This window comes from Peromyscus californicus, unplaced genomic scaffold, assembly GCF_007827085.1.
Source record: "Peromyscus californicus insignis strain IS unplaced genomic scaffold, ASM782708v3 Scaffold_8__1_contigs__length_139910024, whole genome shotgun sequence".
Lineage (NCBI taxonomy): Eukaryota > Metazoa > Chordata > Mammalia > Rodentia > Cricetidae > Peromyscus > Peromyscus californicus.
The window spans coordinates 112,375,819-112,399,079 of NW_026294606.1; the positions used below are offsets into that span (position 1 = coordinate 112,375,819).

The following is a 23,261-nucleotide window of genomic DNA, read 5'->3' on the forward strand; positions in this document are numbered from 1 at the left end:
AGGCGTGCGCCACCACGCCCGGCCCAAACATATTTTTGAATCATGACTTTACATGAGAATTGCCTGAGAAGGTTTATAGTCTACCACTGTCTGTATCATATCATTCTGGATGGGGCTTCAAGGATAATAATTTGAAGGTGGTAGACTAGAGGCATGAATATTACTTCTAGGCTTAGCATGCTGTAAGTTCTATCTATAAGCATTATTTTGCTTAACCCTCTTAACCCTCATATATGTAATATGTATACGCAGATATATACATATTATATATAACACACACATACACACACACACACACACACACACACACACACACACACACACACACACATATATATATATGCACACTCTGAGACTGAGTCCAGTTAAATGACTTGCCTGAAGATATAGTAATGTGTTTCAGAATAGGTTAGCCCATTCTGTGTGCAAAACCTTCCACAGTACTCTCCTTCCACTTACTCCCACAGATCTATGCAAAGATGAAATTCTACAGAAAATATTTAGATTTTTTTTTCTCTACAAATATACCTGTTAATTTAAGAGTGAATGCAGGACAACAGAAGATAATCCTCGATTTTTCACTCTGTTTCCTCCTGCTTAAGTAGTTACTGGACTCACTGCCACAGTATCACAGTGAACATTAAGCTTGAATAATTTTTTTCATGTCAATTTATTACTTCACAATGAGAAAACAATATCTCTTCGTAAAAAAATCAAAGTAGACACGCTGAACAACAAAGAAAAGCACAATCTCCTGTGTCTTTCTGTGAAGAGTTTCCTCACCCCTCTTCTTTCTGATTTGTCAATCCTTTAAATGACTCTATGAGTATGTCTTTTCTCTATCCATTGTTTTTCATTTTTTGAATTAATTTTTGCAGACTACATAAATAGTTAATGTATAGTTTCCTTAAAACTTCCTTTTTTAATAAATATTTTTATTTTATAATTAATTTAATTTTACATATCAGCCACGGATTCCCCTGTCCTCCCTCCTCCCATCCTTTCATGCATTCTCACAAAATATTATAGAGTGGGATTTTACAAAAAATATAAATTAATTCTCTCATACTTGGAGTTAAAGTTCTTTGGGGTTAGAAACTTCATGTTGTCACTTATGGAAGTAAAAATCCTATGTCCTCTCATGGATGAAGACAAAAGAGGCAACATGACAAAGTTCTTCAGTAAACCATTTTATACAGGAACCAAGTCCAACTCACCAGGAAGAGCCTGAAGGCCTCACCACCATACAGATATCTGGTTCCTGAATACTTTCATTTACACTACTAACACCTCAATTTATGATAGAACTCTTTCAAACTGTGATTAGTCCTCATTAATCTAATCATCAGATTATTATCTTAGCACACACACAAAAATAAGGAAATGGAATGGAGTGTCCATTTTATGTCAGAGTGCCACAGTGGTCTTAGTTGGACTATTGCTGTAATCTCATAAATGATCTCTTCTCCTAATCAGCCTCTTTGCATTCAAGTAAATCTGGAAGCACTTATAACACAGATGACCACATCAAGAATTGACCTAGGCCTGAAAGGTCCTCCTTGTTTCCCCCATGGAGCATTTAAAATACACACTCTGTCATTCAAATGCCCTCTAAATTTGATCCTAGCTTGAATCTCTAGCCCTCCATTTGATAGCAGACTTTTTCCATCATCTCGTCTAAAACTGTTTTGGAATTTTGAGCTCCCTGTCTTCCTCTCACATAGAAATCTTTCCTTTCAATTGTTCCCAAGTCCATGTAATACTCAAATAATTGCCATTATTGGTCTTCCATATGTTCATCTTCACCAGCAAGATTGATGTGTCACTTGAGAAAGTGCACACACACACACACACACACACACACACACACACACACACACACATGCACATACACACACCCCAAAATGCATTTCTCCCAGTGTATGTATGGTTGAGTGTGTTATATAAGTGGTGTTTAAAGCACATTGTTGCTCTGTATTCTTTAAAACTTACCAAACATCATTCTGAGTATAAATTTCAATTTTATACAACTATCAACTACTCAACTATATTACAGTTTTTTTTTCTGAGCAGTGACTGTAATTGAGAGTATATCAAAAACATTTTGATTGAAAAGATCTTGCAAGAACTCAAAATTATTTTGATTACCACCAAGATATAATACTCAGATGCACCATTGATATCCTTCAGGATTAAAACCCTCTTCCCCTATATTCTGGGTGTACTAGTAATTGACAGTGCAAGGCTGATAATCCCTGACAACACTTTGTAGTTGCCCTCAGCTAAACACAGTTGCCTGACCCAAGGGCCATCATTTCTCATGGGCCATCTCATCTCCCACTTCTTCAGTCTTGTGATGTGAATACCTGGCCGCATTTCTAAATGAGCACTCCAATTTTCAATACTTTTCTTCATATCCTCATATAATTTACTGCAGATATTGTTGTGGTTTCATGGCTGCATATATACTTCTGCTTCGTCTTGTTTCTTTCATTTACCTCCAGAGGTAAGGATACTGAAGGACACTCTCCAGTAAAAATTCTGCAAGTTATACAAGTTATATTTTATTAACATGATTCCATATAATTCCATGAATTATCTGTGACGCTAGCATTTTTCAATAAATCATCAGGTAACATATTCTTTCATTTATCCACTTAATTAATAAATATGCTAAATAACTACTTTGTGAGTGACTTTTAATTGAGTAGAACAACACTGGCCGACCCTCATCTACTATGATTCTAATCACACCAGACACCTCTTGTTCTCCATTGTTTCAGAAGTCATCAGATTATCATATGATCATCTTTGTCTTTACTTAGGATTGAATAATTTTTCTGCATGTCTTCTTGTATGTGTCTGTGAGAAACTTGACTTTTTTTTAATATTGAGTTTCAGTGTAATCTGTCTTTGAAACCTATCCATGACGATCCTGTTTGTGCTAGACCAAATGAGGGGCACATGCTTGCTGCACTTGTATTCACCTGAGTAGCTGAGTCAATTTGTTTGTTTCCTTCTGTTTCTTCCCACCACAAAATTCTAAGCTTCTTTAGTACAGGGACTTCATTTTAGCTTGTATACTGCCATTCAAGTAAGCTTTATATGTACAGTTGTTGCAAAACACTGAAGATTAATGTGTGAAGAGATTTTCATTCTGTTATCCATGGGTCTAATTACCTGAGTCTGCTGATTAATTGGTGGTTCCTCTCTTATTTTATATTCTGAGAAATTAAATGTGATGGAATAAAATATTCCTTTGATATTTATGTGCTGCTTTTTACAGCAGTCAATGTTTCAAGGTACATTCTGTTGTACTTTGGCAAAACTCAAGTGCTACATGCTGTATTATATCATTAATCTATTGCTTCATATTTCTTTGATATAATTCCTTTGCATATTCCTTAAAACCACACAACTCTAACAGATATTCTTAAAATGAAAACTACAAAGGCATCTTAAATAATAGAGATTAAAAGTGCCATCTTAATCTATTAATACAACCTAGCAGTATTGTTTCTTACAAAAGACTTTCTGGTTGTTGGAGTTCTGACAAAGCTGTTTATATCTGTCTGTCTATCTATCTATCCTCTATCTATCTATCTATCTATCTATCTATCTATCTATCTATCTATCTATCTATCTATCTATGATCTATCTATCATCTAACTATCTATCTATCTCCTATGGGTTTATGTATGATATACTTGACAAAATTTAGCATTTGCAAAAATAGTGTGCAAATTCTTACCATTTTCACACCCTCTCTCTCTTTTTTTAAAATTAGGTACGTCTGTCACTAATGTTACAGCCACCGATGCAGATGACCCAGTTTACGGAAACAGTGCAAAGTTGGTTTACAGTATCTTGGAAGGACAGCCGTATTTTTCCATTGAGCCTGAAACAGGTTTGTAGTTTAAATTTTAAATTCTATTTAACATGTCTTGCTTCAGGGAAACACTTATTGGGATCTGGTTTATGAAATGTTCTGACTAAATATTTCACTGACTATTCCAATAATATTTTACTTCATACTGTGAGGGACACAGTTAGGCCTGCAATCATTGATACTGATTCAAATGAATTATAAAACTTGGGTTGGCTATCACCCTTTTAGCAGATGGTCTAATACCATTTCTCATCCTGGAGTAAAGGAAAGAAAGGTGCTTACATCAGGGGAGATCAATATATTTAAGTATAGATTTCAGTAACTTATTGGCTTTCTGTTAAGTGACAAGTCACTTTCTAGGTTTCACTTTGTACATCTATGAAGTGGAGTTGGACCCCCTCCCTGCCCTTGTGGTATTGTTAAGGGTACAATGACCGTTCATCACATTCTTATGTCTCTATCATCACATGGAACAGAATAGTCCTCCATTGATATCTCAGCACTTGAACTCTCATAAAGATACTTGTGTGATTCAAGTCAACCTCAGCTAATATTATCAGTTCTGATTGGGTAGATATTTTAAAATATCTACCTTAGGGGAAAAAAAAAGAAATGATCTGGGTAGTGGTGGTGCACATCTTTAATTCCAACACTCAGGAGGCAAAGCCAGGAGGATCTCTGAGTTTGAGACCATCCTGGTCTACAGAGTGAGTTCTAGGACAGCCAGAGCTACATAAAGAAACCCTGTCTTGAAAGAACAAAACAAAACTAAAAAAAACCCACCACCATCACCACCAGCAGCAAAAACAAAAATAAATAAATAAATAAACACTAAACACATGCACATAGACACTGATTTCTCTTTAAAAAGAGATGAAATAGAAAAGATCCTCATATGAACAATACATTTGTAAATGAAGACATTTATCCCTAAATACATTAACATAGCCTAAGATTAAATTTGTTCTGACAGGTTTTATTATGTCATGGGGTTTTTATTAGAGCATACCTAACATTATTATAATTTATTGATGTCGATGTTGTTACTAAGAGCAGTTGTTAATCAAAACAATTTTTACCACATGTATCTGTCTTCTTTATCCTGTGGTTCCTGTTTTCACTTTACCTATCAGAAACAGTCAGCCTACCTGTGTGTTTTTTCTTTGGTTCATAAATTTTTACCACTATTGAGAAAAATTCCATGACTTGTTGTTAGGTCAGTCATTAATCAAATCAAAAACTGAATTTGTTCTTTGTGCTTTTCAAGATAAAATCAAGGAGCAAAATGTGCCTTTAAAAGCAAATGCATAAATAGGCCACAGCTACCAAAGTAAACATAAATTTGGAAACAAGAAGGCACTTGTAAAGTGCATTAATTTCAGGCTATGGTTAGATGTTTTTCTCCAGTGAAGAATGTCTACTGTAAAGTTTTTTTTTGTTTGTTTGTTTATTTTTTGAGCTGAGGATCCAAAGGTAGGGTGCTCTACCACTGAACTAAATCCCCAACCCAAACTCTCAATGGTTTCGCAAGTCAGCCATGGCACACACCTTTTTTTTTTGAGCTGAGGGTGGAACCCAGGGCTGTGCACTTGCTAGGCAAGCGCTCTACCACTGAGCTAAATCCCCAACCCTCATTTGAACTCCAAGATAATCCTGGATACAGCAGAGTAAGTCATCATTTAAAGAGAAAGGGAGTCTAGATAGTCCCTACAATTTCCCATCAAAGGTCTAGTAGTAGAATTAAGAGTAGCCAGGACTCACACTCAGGTCTTTGATTTCATAGCTAATACGAGGATGTTAGATTTCTTTGAATTCTTCCCTCCATCTCTCACTACTTCTGTCATTTCCTCCTTCCTTCCTATGCTCCCTCCTTTCTACCTCACCTTCCTTTCTTTCCCCTTTTTGGTTCTTTCCTTGTCTCACATAGCCCAGGCTCATGGCCAAGACACTGTATTTTAGATGCTGGCCTTGAACGTCTACCCTTCCTGCACTCTTTCCAAGCCCTAAAATTACAGGCATGTACCACCACTATAGCCTGGTAGCTTGAAATTCACTTTAGACAGGGGGCAGTTTTGTTGGAAGGGCTTACATAAGGAGAAATTTGTTCACTTGAACATTTTTGTTCACCATTTCTAGTATAATAAAGATATTAAGCCAAGAATTTCCATTGAGCATTCACTATGTGCAGCCACTGAATTAAACATGGGGAGCAAAAAAATTACAAAGGCTAGTCTCAGCTTGCAAGTGTCTCACAATCTATTTCAGAAGATAGATTTTTTTTAACATAAATATAGTAAGCATGGTGATCTTTTAAATAATTTATATCTGAAGAATAATCTCTTGTGTGCTATGGATAACTAAAGCTCCCTAACATGGTCAAAGTTTCATGGGTATATATTGCCATTTGCCTAATTAAATGATCTCAGCTATATTCATTATTCATATTTTTAGCCAGTATAATAGGGATCCCTATCAACACATCCATTTAAACTTTACTGTTTGCAGTTTGACTGATATAACATTGTCTTATATAGATTTTCGTAAGTTAATTCTGGTGCTACTTTGGATAATGCTCTGCAGAAAAAGTGATACTTGAGCAATTCGCATAGTAGTTGCTAAGTAAACATTAGGTATTTGGTATATGAGAGTGAGAGTTTAGCTAAAGAAGTTACAATGAAATTGAAAACAGATTCAAAATTCAATAATCAATGAAGAATAAATTCAACTTATATTCTTAAAACAGCAAAGCACTTGTAAAGTGTATTGATTTAAACTTTGATAATACACAATCCTTCCTCAGCCAACAAGGAGGCCTGTTATAAACATTATCTTATTTGGGCCTCACAGCCTTGGAGAAGTGGCCTCTGAATGAAATTTACACATCGCTCTGTAAATTCTTGCATTATTACACTTGAGTATGTTCAAATAAAAAGAAAAAGAGGTTGCTTTCCCAGGGAATCTAAGTCTTATTATTTATGTAAAATTTTTCTCTCTTTTGGAAAAAGAAAATTGATAAAAGAGATTGAGAGAGGAGATTTAGAATTATATAAAAATAGAAAAATAAACAACCCAGAACATTTGCAGTTTTGTTTTTATCAGGCTGTAGAAATTGTGTCAGTGTTCTTAGAGTAACAGAACCAATGGAATGAATATGTGCATTCAAGTGGGATTTATTAGATTGGCTTAAAGGAGACAGTTAGGTATCCACCAATAGCTGCTGTTCTACTGGGAAGCTCGAGGACCTGTAGCTGCTCAATCTACATTGCCATGTGCTCAGAAGCTCCATCTGGCTTTGAGTGGTACAGGACTCCAGGAGAGCTACTGGTCTCAGATCTGTATTGAATGAAGATGGGTTCAGATGCAATGAAGAATGGCAGCATCTATTGTGGCAATAGCAAGATGACAACTGTGCTTATGGGCTCACCTACACAACATGAAGTCAAGCAGGGGAAAAACAAAAGTTTTTCTTTCTCTGACTTCCATTTATTTGGACTGGGTAGTGCTGTCCACATCCAGTGTGTCTCTTTCAACTTCAATTAAACTTTTCAAGAAATATTCCTCACTGGTATGTCCAGGGGCTTGTCTGTGAGTTGATGCCAGAGGAAGCTAAGTTGGAAACTAAAATGAACCATCACAAAATTAAATAACCTTGGTGGTGACCAGAAGAGGAGGAGCACTTAGATACTCTGAGAAATAGACAAGAAAATAGAGTTCAGAATGAAAATGGCTTAATGGGGTTTATGACAGAAAGATCAAATGAGTCAGAAAGCCAGATTGTCAAGGAAGTCCTTCATGTCAGATTCGCATCAATTAGAAAAGAAAAAAAAAATAGAAAGGAAGCAGGTACAGGCAATTTTTAGGTCCTTGGGGATCCTTGGAGTCACTGAGGTGTCTCATACTGCATATAATTGTCTAGTCTCTAGCATATACACTATGCTAAGCCATGGAAATTGAAGTGCTTAGAAAGTTCTTTCTTTAACTGAAAAGTCCTATCTTATGAAACCAGTGAACACAATCCTAAGAGTAGTCCCATGCAGGGTCAGCAAATGTTGGACGAGGCACGTGCATTGTAAAATGCATCACATGTATCAAAAAACACCAAGAATGTCCTCTAACTTTGACTAGGATTTAAAATCCTAGAAACAGTAAAGAGTTTTTCAAAGATGAGCAGAGACTTCTTATACAAGACCAATCTACCTCTGGAGGCATTTGTCATTGTTCGCTTTAGTTGTGGACTTGACACATCGAGGAAGAGGAAAGTCAATAGAAGAATTGCCTCTATCACATGACCTGTAGGAATGTATTTGTGGGGTTTTCTTGAGTGCTGACTGACATAGGCCACTGTGAGTGGTAGGTTCCCTAGGCAGGTGGGCCCAGGCTTTATAAGAAAGGTAGCTGAACAGGAGCCTGGAATCAAGTCAATGAACAGCATTTATCCACATTTTCTGCTTTTGTTTTGACCACAGGTTTATGTCTTGAATTCTTTCTCTGACTTGCCGTCCTGGTGAATTTTGATCTGGGAGTTGTAAAATGAAATAAACCCTTTCCTCTCCAAGTTTATGTTGTTCAGTATTTTGTCACATAGCAGAAAACCAAGCTAGAACAGCATTCCGAATGAAATGTCTTGGTACATGTTTGGTATGTCTATGATTTTAGGAAGTGACACAGCACAATGTAGTCATAAAATGTTATGAGTTATATAGTGTCAGACTCTTTCCCTTTTCACAAAGACTTGGCCATGCTAGCAAGGATCAGACCTGTAGGTAAAGTGATCAATATCTTGACAGAGAACACTTACTCAACAGGCTGTGTGATAGAGCTATGCTCAGGGTCTTTATGTAGTAGATTGGCCTTTGACCACTATCAGTAAATTCTCAGTGTGAGAACATTTTCAATAGGTTAAAAAAATCCTAAAGCTTAAGAGACAGAAAACAAACTTTATCTTGTTTTGTTCTGACAAGAATGTTAAGAGCAGAACTTTTGAATTTGGAACAGATAAATTCTGCTTTCTAGTGCTTATTACATTCTCACAATGTAAAATTATGTTCTGTTGTCATAACAATTTATCTGTCTCAGGAAGGCGCCTTCACTTGTTTCAAATATCAAGACCAATGAGAGACACAGAATTTGTTCTGTTTAATTTCTTGTTTGAGCTTAATTGAATCAGTAATTACTGTGTCAATTGCCTATTTTTAAACAATTTCTCATAATAGAAGGGCCAAGATGGAGACAAATGAGGCTTCTCTGTTGTGTGAGTTTATGTATCTATAGGCCTAGAAATCTTTACATAAGTATAACTCATGAATTAGTTTAAAATGAGATGGAGACAGACAGACAGACAGATAGATGGATAATGAGTTACCACAGAAAGAGAAACTAGGTTACAAAAAAGAGAAGTCAGCTGATATAGGCTAGGGTTTATAGAATTCAAATCTAATTTTTTCTTGATTCTTTAACAAAGCAACCACTTTTAATGTCAATGATATTTTGTTTGATAGTCATTTAGAACTATTAACATTCTTGCCATTTCTAAATCAACACCTTGAATGCCTGGGCCATTTTGGATTATTCCTATTCTAAAACAAAACAAAACAAAACAAAACTTAGGAGACCACAGTACATTCTTGTTCAAATTCATTTACAGAACACAGAAAAGTTTAGAGTCAAGAGAAAAGAGGGGACATATGATTAGATCTCCCTCATCCTGAGGTTACTGGGCCACTTACTGTTAGTTTTTCTAGTAATAATGATAGCATTAAGAGTGGAGAGGAACTCAATGCCTTTGTTCATATTCTAGATTTAACTAAACTTTATTAATTTATATTTCATTTTATTGAAAATAGATTTTTTTTCCTCATCTAATGATCATTATTATGGTTTTCCCTGCCTCCACTCTTTCCAGTTCCTCCCCATCTCCCCTCCCATCCAGATCTACCGCCTCCCTGTCTGTACTTTAAACCAAGTTGCAGATGGAAATGCTTGTGTCTTCATTTTGGAAATGACAAGAGTGCCTAGGAAGAATGCGTTAAAAAGTTCTCTAGCCTTTAGATAAAAATATTCTGTCCAATAGTGATACCAAGAAAATGGAACCATGAGCATGGGCAGCCATTCCTTAACAGAACAGTTGTTACAGTTTTGGAATGGTGTTGCTTGTATCCACTCACCTATCAAATGTATCCACTATCAAATGTGTGTTCATTAATTCCACACACTGTTTTGAGAAACAAATTAACGTCATTTGAGTGTCCCCAGTTACAGAACGGTGGGACTTTGTGCCATTCCTTGCTCAAGGTCTTTAAAGCTATATTGAAAGTAAATTTGTGTGATTCTGTATCCCAGTTTTTGAATTCTCTGAAGCTGCCACTTGACATCTATGTGGTGTATCTTACACCAGGACAGATCTTTGGCTTGGAAAGGGACCTAATAATCTTGAAAATAGGTTCAGATTTCCTATGTAAGTAGGCATAAGAAGGAGACAGTCTAGTGTTGGACAAGATGTGTGTGGAAGCAATTGTAAAATGCACCATCATTTTTGTGAATAGCTTTTATTATGGTACTTCAAAAGGCTCAAAATAGCTTATTTGTAGTCTAAAAATATTGCTTTTTTTTCTTTTCTCTCTCCACCACCCCCAATACCATATGTTTGCTTAAAACATTTTGGGCACAGAAAGGGAGAAATGTAGCATTTCTTTCAAAAGCTCCAATTTGAGGACAGCAGGGAAAAAACAGTTGCAGTGCATCCTAAGCAACTGAAGACAGAACATGTAAATGAAATGTTAGGCCAGTAAATAGTAAATGCTTAATTATCTGAGGAAACCAGGGTGAAGTTTTAGGACAGTCCAAGCTTTGCTCCAGGCAAGCTAGAGTATGAAAAATGACCTGCTTAAAAATAAACCAACTTAATTCATTGACCTTTTTTTTTTTTTTTTTTCTTGAAACTAAGACCATCTTTCTTCATTGGATACAAATAACATTTGTCTCAGTGGAACCTGTAAAAAGGAACAAAGAAAAAAAAACACTCCTTAGGGGGAAAACCATGTAATAAATGGTTCTCTTTTAGAAAAATCAAGATAATAATGGAGTCTTCATGGAATGCCTTAACAGAATTGAGTTGATTTAATGCCTTCGGAGTCAGTGATAAATTACAAACACGCAGGGCACAAGGTCTCTTTTTAATCAGGATTTCCCAGGTTAACATGGCTACAGGACCAGCTTCGTGTGTGTCTTTGAGAAGGAATATGCATTCAGATGTTTTCAGGCAGGCCAAACTTGCTGGACTATACATAAATGGCTAGGAATGACTTCATAGTTCACATTAATTGGTATTTATTCAACCTTCATATGCTAAATCATGTTCTAGGTACTCAGGGTAAGACATTGTGCATAACAAATACTGAATGTGCAATAAATTTACAACATATAATTATAAGACATTAAATTAGAATATAACTTACATAGCAGATATTCAGAACACATGCATTGACATAGGAAATAAGATATAGGGTTCATTCTATATGAATAAAGTGGTTTGCTATCTATTGAAACTTACATAGAAAAAGAAAATCAGAACATCTTAAAGTTCTCAAAGACTTCTAAGAGTTTGATGGCAGTGTAACATGTGGTGGATTTGGCCATAGGAGAACTGCTAATAATGTCTTGCATTAAAAGCAGAATTAGCTGGCATCTTAATGCAGACCTGTAACATCACGTTTCAGGAGGGAGAGTGAGCAAGACTGGCTTTCAGGCCAGCCTGGGCTAAACACTCCTGCTGGGGATGGTGTGAATGTGTTGCTCTGATTGACTGATAAATAAAATACTGATTGGTCAGTAGCCAGACAGGAAGTATAGTATAAGTGGGACAAGCAGAGAGGAGAACTCTGGGAAGAGGAAGGCTGAGTCAGGAGGCTCCAGCCAGACACAGAGGAAGCAAGATGTAAAGTACTGGTAAGCCACAAGCCACGTGGCAACTTACAGATTAATAGAAATGGGTTAATTTAAGATATAAGAACTAGATAGGAAGAAGCCTGCCACGGACATACAGTTTATAAGTAATGTAAGTTTCTGTGTGTTTACTTGGGTCTGAGCCGCAGTGGCCCAAGCAGGACTGGAGAAAACTCCAACTACACACTCCCCCAACACAGAAGGATAGTTCAAGTAGTTTATTTATATTTTCAATGGTGACTAGGGGAATTAATGACAATTGTGTTTTAAACATTAATATAGTTACTATCAAAGACATCTATAAAAAGGAATAAGGAATAAATAAAAATCTTGACATTGAAAAGAGAAGAAAGAAAAAGGGAGGAAGGGGAGGAGAAAAGAGGGAGAGGGGGAGAGGTGTGGGGAGGGAGGGAGAGAGAGAAAAAGAAACAGAGAAGGGGAGAGATGTTGGTAATGCATTTTAGTGGATAAGCATATGTCCACTGTGTCCAGTGCCCTGGGTTCAACACCATACAACAAAGAGAAAGAGGAGATATATGGTCAGGGGTAAAATTTCCTTCTCAAATTACTTATGGTATCAGATTTTCATTTGGAGAAAATTTTCCATATTTCCAAGAATTTCTGTGTACCTTTAAATAAGTTTTTAATAGATTTTGTGATGAACTATCTCATCTTATCAATAAGAATTATTGTATATATGAATGAGATTCAATGTGTTTCCTTACATGTATATAGTATGCCTTAACTAAATCTGACTTAAAGATATATGTGTATTAATACTGATTTATAATCATTTATAATGTAAAAAATGCACTGCATTAAAATATCCTCACAGATTAAGAATAACTTTAGGGGCTGGAGAGATGGCTCAGAGGTTAAGAGCACTGACTGCTCTTCCAGGGGTCCTGAGTTCAATTCCCAGCAACCACATGGTGGCTCACAACCATCTGTAATGAGATCTGGTGCCCTCTTCTGGCCTGCAGGGATACATGCTGTATACATAATAAATAAATAAATATTAAAAAAAAAAAAAAGAATAACTTTAGTGCTCCTAACTGTGGACTTTTTTTTGCTTGTTGAAATGAAACAATATATGTTAATTTTAATGTTTTGTGGTAGAATATTTCCACCTTCAACAGCACAGTGTTTTAAGTGCAAAGGGATAACAGAAGAGCAGTGTCAAATATGAAACACCTGCTTCTCTTAAAGCCCTAAGGTTTGGGGTTAAAAATCTTCTAAGCAGGCTTGGCATCGAGTGCAAGGGCATTGACTTCCAACATAACTTGAAACAGTTGGTTTCTTCCCAGATATAGTGCTATCTGCACCCACCTCACAGCCGACTCACATTCTCACATTTCAACTATTCTGATCACCTCCAGATCATGCTACATTGTCAGGTGGTGGTCTCAGTGGAAATGGTACAGGGCTGTCTGCTACTGTAACACATGAAGACTCTTTTGAGAGTCCTAAAATATCAGGAGGGGTAATGTTGTTTTCTCTAGATCAGCCACAAGACTGACACACAGGAGGCTTTCTAAGAAAACCTGAGTGCACTCTCTATCCAGGAGAACAGCTGCTTAAGGCGTCCCTCCTCCTGTTATCAGTCCATATTCATTTTTGTGAGTTTAGTAAAAAGAAAACATAGAGAGAAGCATTCCTTCCAAACATAGCAATACACGTTCAGTGCTACCAGAGAAGAGGAGATACATTTCTAGGTTTGATTCTATGCTTTAGAAAAGACTATGGAGAGAGGTAGTGGTTGATCACAGGTTACTTACATTTCAGGTATAAAACTCAGTAGTGAACACTGAATAAAACTTTTATGAAGCAAGTTTGTGCTGGTGGCCTGTGTCAAGGTTTACACTCTTGAATAATCCCTATGCTAGAGAAAGGAGCTATTTAAAAAAAGATATCATTAAAGATACATTGTAAAAATTCCTGAACTTTAATGATGTGATACACATTATCACAGTGATACAGGTGACAAATGCTTGGTATATATAGTTTATAATCAGTATGTTTTTGACAAATAGATGAGTAAATAAATTGATGAGTAAATAATGAGAACCTAAAGTGATTAATTTTACCTGTACTGTAATATAAAACTCCCTGCATTGTTTGGAATGCCCAAACTTGATGGAGATGAAAGGGACATAATCTAATTTTAAATTTCTAATAAGATTCTACTAAAGATTTACAGGTCTACACCCACAGCGAAAACCATGCCTTTCCAGGTTTGCTGCTGATTAAATTTTCTTCTCTGTAAATAAGACAGCTATATGCTTTATATATATATATATCATATATATGAGACAGCCATCTATGTTACTGTTTGAGACAAAGTGTATGGAGTAAATCCTGTGATCACATTAACTGTATTAAACTATAAAAACAGTAACAGCAAAAAGATCCCAAGCACATAGATGCATTACATTTATCTGGGTGGGATGCAATCAGTGTGACTCTCTTATACTTATCCTTTACAGAAACTATTTGTAAGTCCAGAGGGACTTATCAAGTGGTAAACATAGCTATAATAAAGGAGACATTTTGGGACAAGGTCTTTGGATGCATGTTGTTAGGAGAAAGGCTATGGAACACACAGAGTCCCTCAGCCTGCTACTCCCAGAGGCCACACTTGAAGACACTCAGATTGGGCAGAAGGGAAGTGAATGAAAATATGTATTTCTGGATGATGTTCTTCTGATAACAGTATATTGAATGAGATCAGGAATTTTTTTCCAGCTTACTCTCTCAAGTTCCTAAAAGGATTGCCTTGTATTCTGTTTCCATTTTAACATTATTTTTTTCCTTTTAAAATCCATCCCAGTTTCATATGAATGAACTGAGAATGATTTGCTGAAGGGTCAGGTTTATTTTCACCTACTTCATAATGAAAGTTGTTTATCCAAGAGTGTCAAAAACTAACTTATTTTCAGAAGATGCAAATCTGTGAAAGTTGCTACACATCTGAAAATGTGCCTGTTGTGCTGACAAATAGTTTAATGGCAGATCTTTTGCCTGGCGGGCTCAAGGATTGTATTATATCCAAGACACTATACGGATGTAGACACAGAAACAGATCAATGGCAACTTTTTGTTTAAATGTTACAGTTCCCTGTTTCTAGTTTCTACAGCCTCACTCTCCTCAGTCAAAAGTTAAGACTAAATTAAATCACCTCTTCAGAAATACTGGGCAGACAGTAACTGTTTTCTGTTGTGGCAAAGGTGACTTTAGATAAAACTCCCAACAATAAGGATTATCAAAAGTTTCAATTTGGAAAACAAAATCAAATATTTTATACATGCATAATTCTTGGAAGGTTGGAGGAAAGATTTAATTAATGCTGGAGATAGAATTCCTTAAAATGTAAGGTATATTTCAAGTTATTCTAGGACATCCGTAGGAATGAATTAAAAGGCACGAGAGGCAGCAGTGGCCAACACTCTGGTTCCTTACACATTCAAATTTCAGAAATACCCATATAAAATAATCTTCTCAGTTACAACATGGGAGACTAACATTTCTCTCTCTGAGATAGACTGTTAAAAAATATTCATATGAATAAATGTTTCTATTATACTGGAAAGAATCTTGTCTAGTTCAACTCCAAACATCACTTCCTAGCTTTTGCTTAGCAAGCTCTCTTATACAGCTCTTGAACACCTGCCTGGGAGTGGTGCCATTCACAGTGAACTGGGTTCCCTGTATCAATTAATAACACAACCCCTCAGATGTGTCCACAGGCCAATCTGATGTAGACAATCCCTCAACTGATGATTATCTTTCAAATGAATTTAGACTGTGTCAAGTTAAGAGTTAAATTAAAACCAAGATCCTAAAAGTTTAGAATGTGCCTCTTGCTATACTTGATAAACACCAGTATCTGATTATTTGGGAACTGGAGCTATGATGTTGATTACACTCTAGCAAACCAAGGAAGCCCACATAGGTTACACATAAGACTAGACCACATCCCTGGATTCTTTTTACATGGCTGCTGTTTCTTCCATCCAAGAGCCATGTTTTCTTACAACAGCGACACAAGTAACTCTTTGCATAATGAACTAGGAATCTAGGTGAGGGTTTCACTGGTAGTACCCACCAAAATCTTCTTCATGCCACTTTTACAGCTTTTTTAGAAACTGCAAAATGGGTGTTGGAATTCTTAGTATACGCAAAAGACAAAAACCGAAAAAAAATTTTGGAAAGCTTTAGGGAAACAAAAATGATATCTGAGTTTCCTATTTATGTCTGTCTAATTTCAAGCTCTACCCAATTGCAAATGCAGGAGATTGTATGGAGGGATTGGAACAAGGCAAAGAATCTGGGGCCAGAGAGTTTAGAGACAGAAAGAGGTGCTCTAAATATGTTATTATTCAACTTTTAATTATTGTTGCCTTCCAACTAAATAATACGTGTGTATTCATCTCCTCTACTGTCAGAAACATGACAGTGTGTGGTATAGACTGAATTGGCTTCCTGAAGCTTACAGGCCTGAGCAGATGCCATCCTAAATGACTAAGCTTCCACTGCATATTTCCTGTATAGTGTCCAAATGTTACAGGATAATCATAAGGAGATAAGATAGACAATTTGCTGTTACTATTATTTGTATAATGGAGTTGATTTTTATAGAAATAAAGTAGAAAAATAATAGGACAACTTTGAACAGTCAGTCTAATCAATTTTTTTTTTTCATCTGGAAATAGGTGGTTTAGGAATATGTTCCTTTGGGGAATCCCAAACTAGGGCTACTTCTAAAGAGGTCAGTCTAAAAAGAATCATTCCTTCATTCTTCGAAATACTGTCAGACTTTGTACTTCAGTAAAGCATTCTGAGTGTACTTACTGTAAATATTATTGCCCTCATAGGTAGACAATTATACACTTACTAAGTAGAAATAATGAGATACTTCTACTTCAAACTCTGTGTGTATGATGTGTTTTAATACACATGTGTAGGCTCTGGTGACTTTATCTATGCACTTGGAGGTCAAAGGATGAAATCAGATGCCCTCCTCTGTTTTTTAGTCCCCTATTTACTTGAGACAGAGCCTCTCACAGGAACTAGAATTCACTGTTCTTCATGTAAGCTGCCAGTCAGCAAGTCACACTGAGCCTCCTATCTCTGCCAGCTCTGCTCCCAGTCCTGTGGTATATGTGTATGCAGCCACACACTGCATTTTAACAAAGGCGCTGAGGATCTGAACTCAGGTCATCATGCTTTTGCAGAAAATACTGAACCATTTCCCGAGTCAGTACCCCAAACTGTTAAATAGGTATTTGTAAAATGAACAGCTATTTTTCCAATTTCTTTGTACCTGATATCATGTTGAGAATTAATTCAGGGAAAAAAAAACATGAGTTAAAATGGAAAGGACTGAGAGGAATGCCACTATATAAAATAAATAAAAGATTTGAAATAAATAGAACTTAAGGATCACATTGGAACCCTTTAACAATTTGAGATAACAGATAACTCAACCTTCAGAATGGTAAATACGACTTCTTCACTAAGACTTTGCAGTTTATATAAGCATAAGAACCAGAAATTTTGAACTCAGCAAATTTGAGGTTTCTCCCCAATATATATATATGACTTTATTTATTTTTAGTTTTTACATATTTACATAACAGTATGATATCTAATATTGATATGCAGTTGATGATGTAGATAATTTTCTTATTGCTTAACAACTATAGAAAAGTTTTAATTAGTATGCAAAGCTTATACATATATAGCCTGTGTTGAAATATATTATTTTTTAATTAATTAACTTATTTTACATTCCTGCCAGTTTCCCTTCCTTCTGCTCCTCCAAGTCCTTCCACCTTCACTCCCCTCTGTTTCCACTCCCCAAACTACACCTCCTCCATTTCAGTTTAGGAAAGGGCAGGTCTCCCATGAATATCGATAACACATGTCATATCAAGTTGCAGTAAGACTAAGCACCTCCTTATGTATTAAGGCTGGGCAAGGTGACTAAGTATGAGGAGTAGGGTCCCAAAAGTCAGTAAAAGAGTTGGAGAAAGCCCCTGTTCCCACTGTTAGGAGTCCCACAGGAAGACTAAGCTACAGAGTTGCAACATATATGCAGAGTGCTCAGGTCAGTCACATGCAGGCTTCCTGGTTGTTGGTCTCTGTGGGTCCCTATGATCCCAGGTTAGTTGATTCTGTAAGTTTTCCTGTCATGTCCTTGACCCCTCTGGCTCCTAAAAATTTCTTCTCCCCCACTTCTGCAGGATTCCTCGAGCTCCACCTCTCTTTAAAAGGTTAACAAGAACTAAAGTAGTTGGTAAACTTACATATACATATATTTATAAATTATATAAATATATTGAATGAATATCAGTATATACCCATATATTAATATATGTATATACATATATGTACATATATACATATATAAAACATATATTTAAAACATGGCTTTGATTACATGACAGGTATATGTATACATGGATAGGAATATATGTATATATAAAAATGTTTTTGGAAAATTTCTTTTGAGGTTTTCCTGTGTGAGACCAAACACCAGTGGAACTTCCCTTTATATCCTATTTAATTTTAATATAACAGCTGTGGTATGATCTACTTTAGAAGCCACCATCGTGATGACACCTATGAACTCTATTAAAGAAGAAATTGAGTTGACTTAATTGAAATGAACATAATTTTGAAGGACTGTGTTAAACAATAGAATAGACTCCAAGTTTTGTTTCCCTGATTTCCTTCTCAACAGAGTATAAATTAACAGTTCAAGACACAAATAGGAGTAATAGAAAGCAGTATGTGCCCGACCTTGGGCAGTAAAAGCAGATAAAGTACTTTGTAATTGCACAGGCTAGGAGTGAATTTTGCCTGGTCCTCCGGTCCTATTTTGAAAAATGGGGTCAAGGAAGTAAGTGGCCTCATAAAGTCTGCAAATCAAGTTTTCTCTCTCTTTAGACTACACCCAGAACATTTCATTTGAATTCAGATATGACTGAATATGAAAAGTAACACTTTTAGCAACCGTATTTTGCTAGATTTAAAATTTACAAGTTCAAGAAACTTAAACATGATTACACAAAGACTATTAATAATAGTTATTGAGAATATATTTATAAATGTAATACCAGTTTAATGGTTATCTACACCATATAATTTCTGGAGTTATTCTCCAATAGTAAAAAGAAAATAACTCCATCCTCTTCCATGTTCTGTTTCCTTGGCACTGATTATATGAAATTGCAACAAATAAATATTAGAGTCACCACAGTGGAAACTATTTTGAGAGGACATCACTTTTTATAAGATTTGAAAATATCCTTGGGTGAAAATCACTTTTAAACCCCAAATCTGTCTTATTTCTGTCATACCAAATCTTGCCATGTACTTCCATCACTATGGGAAGTGGTTATTTCATACATTCACCTAAATCAACTGGAAAAAATGAAAGAAGAATATATATGTTTATAAGTGTTACAAATAAATACTTGATTTAGACAAAGCTAAGCTTCGATGAGGTTGCTATATCTGAGAGAATGTATTTCAGAAGTGTCAATATGATTAATGTAATTTGATACTATTGGTAGGAACATAGAAGGTATGTGAGCTCTTTCTGTGAATCTTAGAAACAGAGTCAAGCTTAACTTCTGTATCTACATTTCATACTATCTTTAATATATAAGATATCTCAAATGTACATGATGCTATTTTTTTATTTCTAAGGATGAATGACTATAGGTCTATTTCAGGGTGCTAATAGTATTCCATTTATTCAGAGTATGCAAGACATAGTTTCCACTTTATAATATATATTGTTGATTACTATCTTTAGAATGAACTTGTCTTGGAAACTGTTTTATTCATCTTTTTCATTTTTAAAAGATCTCTATCTTAGTTTGGCCCTTAACTTATTATGCAGCTGCGGGTGACTTTTGACTTCTAATCATCCTGCCTTCACCTGCCAAGTTCTGGGATTACGAGTCAAGGCCACCATAGTTAATTCATGTGATGCAAGGGATTGAAACCAGGACCCTCATAATGCTAGGCAGGCACTCTAGCCATTTAGATAAATCCCCAGCCCTTGTTTGTCTTTCTTATGTAGATCAAATTATTAAGTTGGTAAGATATTTATAACAGAGTGAAGCAGAGTGTTGAGACCATATTGTCACATACTACTTCAGCTGAGCATGAAGTGGTATTTCTTTCTTTTATCTGTTCTTTCTTTTTTTTTTTTTTTTTTTTTTTTGACATAGGGTTTCTCTGCATATAGTGCTGGCTATCCTGGAACTCGATCCTTAGGCCAGGGTTGGCCTTAAACTCAAAGATATCAGCCTATCTCTGCCTCCCATGTGCTGGGATTAAAGACTTGGCCACCACTGCCCAGCATGAAGTGGTATTTCTAAGTGATGACTTACCCAGTCTCCCTGAGTAATGCTTGATTCTGCGTATTTCCTTCACCATTTGTAGTTCTTTCATTGACAAAGGGCTGTCTTCTTCCACATTGACTGTTAACACCTGTCTCTGAGTCAATTTACCTCATTTTTTGATGCAACCATTTCAATAAATGTCAAGGTGCTGTGTTTTCGCTTGTGCAAATATTTATATAAGAGAGAGAATAAGCACAACAGTAATTTGATTCTAAGGCATTCAGAATGTTTCACAGCATAAATTAATTACGCCACGCAGCTTGCTGTTAAGTAGGGCAATGTCGCTCAAGCTCTTGAGCATTATCTGCCCAGAGTTTTCGTTCACAAAGGTGATGAAGTGGGAAAAAACAGCTTAAACCTCTGTGCCTCTTCTGAAGAGGTCTGGAGGTGAGCATTAGATGTATGTGCTTATTTTATTTGGAATTTCTGTCTTAGTTCATCTCTCCTGCTAGGACAGAGTATCCCATGCACCAGGTAATGTATATAGTGAACAGCAGTTCCCACGCAGTCCAGAAGATTGTGAATTCCAAGATCAAGGTTCTGACAGGAGGCAAGAGTCTTTTTGCTGTACTGTAGGCATCACACACAGCAGGACAAAGCAAGGGTGAGAGGGGGAGGCACACAGGAGCCTGACTTGTCTCTCTTTACAAAATAGACAACTGTAATAACAGCATTAATCCATTTGAGAGGGCAAAGCCCTCATGACCTAATCATCTCCTAAGGCCCCCACCTCTCAATGCTGTTGTAATAGCAATTATATTTCAGCATGACTTTTGGAAGGGTCAATGATTTAAACTGTAGCAATTTCTTGAAAGAGAGGGAAAAATACTCTGTGCTGACATTGAAAAGACTAAAATTTAGCATGGCTTATATGGCAGGCATTCTAGAAACCTTGGAACCTAGTCAACGTCAATAGAAAAGTCAATTTGTGCTTGCTTCTTCCTCTGCCATTGAATGCAATTGAGGAGAGACTTTGATGACTGGATAAGGAAGAACAGAAGTGTCAGAAGAGGGTAGCTATTATTTTGTGAAGGCTGGTGAGAGGAAGAAGGTGATTATAGTACTGTTATTAAAAATGATGAGAGGATCAATGAGATAAAGTGGCTTCTTCATAGTCACATTGCCTGTAGTATGCACCTAGGAGAAACTGAGTGATGATATCCTCAGTTTAGGCTATACTTCTACAGCATAGAGGTTTGGATGTCACGTACAAATAATCTAATGGCATTATACTGTGCAGGGAGGTAGGCAAGACAATAGTCATTTGTTTCATTGTAAGAAAGCTTGCAAGAGGATATTTAAAGCCTCAGAGACAAAATTTTGACAGAGTAGGGCCAGCAAATTAGACGTTAAATTAAGAAGAAGAGAACATATAGAAAACAATCTGGTATGATTAACGCAATGATAACATGATATGATACATGCTATCAGCATTCAAATATAAAAGCCTGGATTTTAAGCAAAGGCTTTGTCTTTTGAATGGAGCCTGGCACAGGTCTCTGACTTGTGCCATTTTCTTCTTTTGAATCATCATTTCTGATCACAGTGGCTGTTTCCTTAAAGATGTTCTCTCAGTGTCATGGATCTGAATCACATAGTCCAAAGTTTCACAAAGATGAAGTACTAAAGTGGGCAGATGAAAGTAACATGACTTTCTGTCCTTCCTGCTGTGCTGTGTCTAAGAAATTAAAGTTAGGATTGCAGGCTTTGACAGACTTAACACGGTATGATGAATCACTAAGAGAGCACAAAGTTGACTCATTTGTCAGTTTTCTGTTTTCTTTTTTAGAACTTTTTTTTTTTAACACGGAAGGCCATTTATGCTATGAATGCACAATTGACATAGCAAATCATTTGCATCTACAAAGACTATGAGACTTAAACATTTTTCTGTCCCTAAATGCATAAACCATCAACAAAACTAAGTTCACACTCTGAGAACAGCAAATGATAAGATAAACAGCTATTGAAGGAATGGTATACAGGGTTATCCAGAATCAATGGCATCCTCTTATATTTGTACCCCTTAGGGGTATTACTTTTCAATTACCCCAGGGACAAAATAGAAAAAAAAAATATCCTTTTAAAATGGTACTAGTCATCTCTGAAATCTGTCTCTATCTGTGATATATATTTTGGTGTGTTTGATGTGTTCTCATAAAATGCACTTATTGGTGACCAATAGATTTGTGAAAAGAATTACAGCTCATGAAGGGAAAAATATTAGAATTGAGATGGGAAAAATGTGGATTGCAGCATCATTTGATGGGAATGGTAGTTTAGAGATATCACTTATTATTCTGTACATTAGAAGAGTAGGAAAATTATCTCTTAAACATATTCATATGTTTCTTTTATTTAATATATTGGATTTATTTATTTAGAAGTGAAACACTAGTGTTCTTTATTTTAAAAGCTATAGAAATCATGACTAGCACTTAAGTGGGAAGGGTGATAGAGATGTTCCTGTTGGTACAATACTTGCTACAGAAGCATATGGCTTTGAGGTCAAACACCAGCAAAAATGTAACAGCCAAGTATGGCAGTATGCTTCTGTAATCCTAGCATAGAGAAGGTGAATGCAGGAGCATCTTGGGGGTTTATTGGCCTGCAGTCTAGCCAAATTGGTTAGCTATGTGGGACAAATTAGAGAAGACACTTGATGTGAACCTCTACTCACATGCTTATGCACAGGCAAACAAGTTCATGTCCAACTACATACTTTAACACACATGAACATATATACAAATAGAGGCACACCCCTAAGATATGTCTTCATATTCTCTCTAAAAAGGAATTTCATGTTTAGAGACATGTTTTTGATGAACATCATTGCTTCTTCTGTATCCCATGAACTCTCCTCTGTGGCACTCATGCAGAGACACAGAGGTTCCCTCTTTGGACTGCTATTGAAAGCTTTTCTGTATCGCACTTGGTCTACAGCCACTCAGACCCAAATAAGCACACAGAGGCTTATATTATTTTTAAACAATGGCCATGGCAGGCTTAT

General features: G+C 36.2%; 1 protein-coding gene across 5 annotated transcripts in view; it reads left to right on the plus strand.

Annotated features, from left to right (window-relative positions):
- The window catches only part of Cdh8 (cadherin 8), a 378,431-nt gene that overhangs the window by 178,344 nt on the left and 176,826 nt on the right, over nt 1–23,261 (plus strand). For all 5 annotated transcript variants that reach the window (XM_052728105.1, XM_052728106.1, XM_052728108.1 and 2 more), the window contains exon 4: nt 3,788–3,907. In XM_052728105.1, coding sequence (XP_052584065.1) covers nt 3,788–3,907 — 120 coding nt within the window. The remainder of the gene's footprint in view (nt 1–3,787; nt 3,908–23,261) is intronic.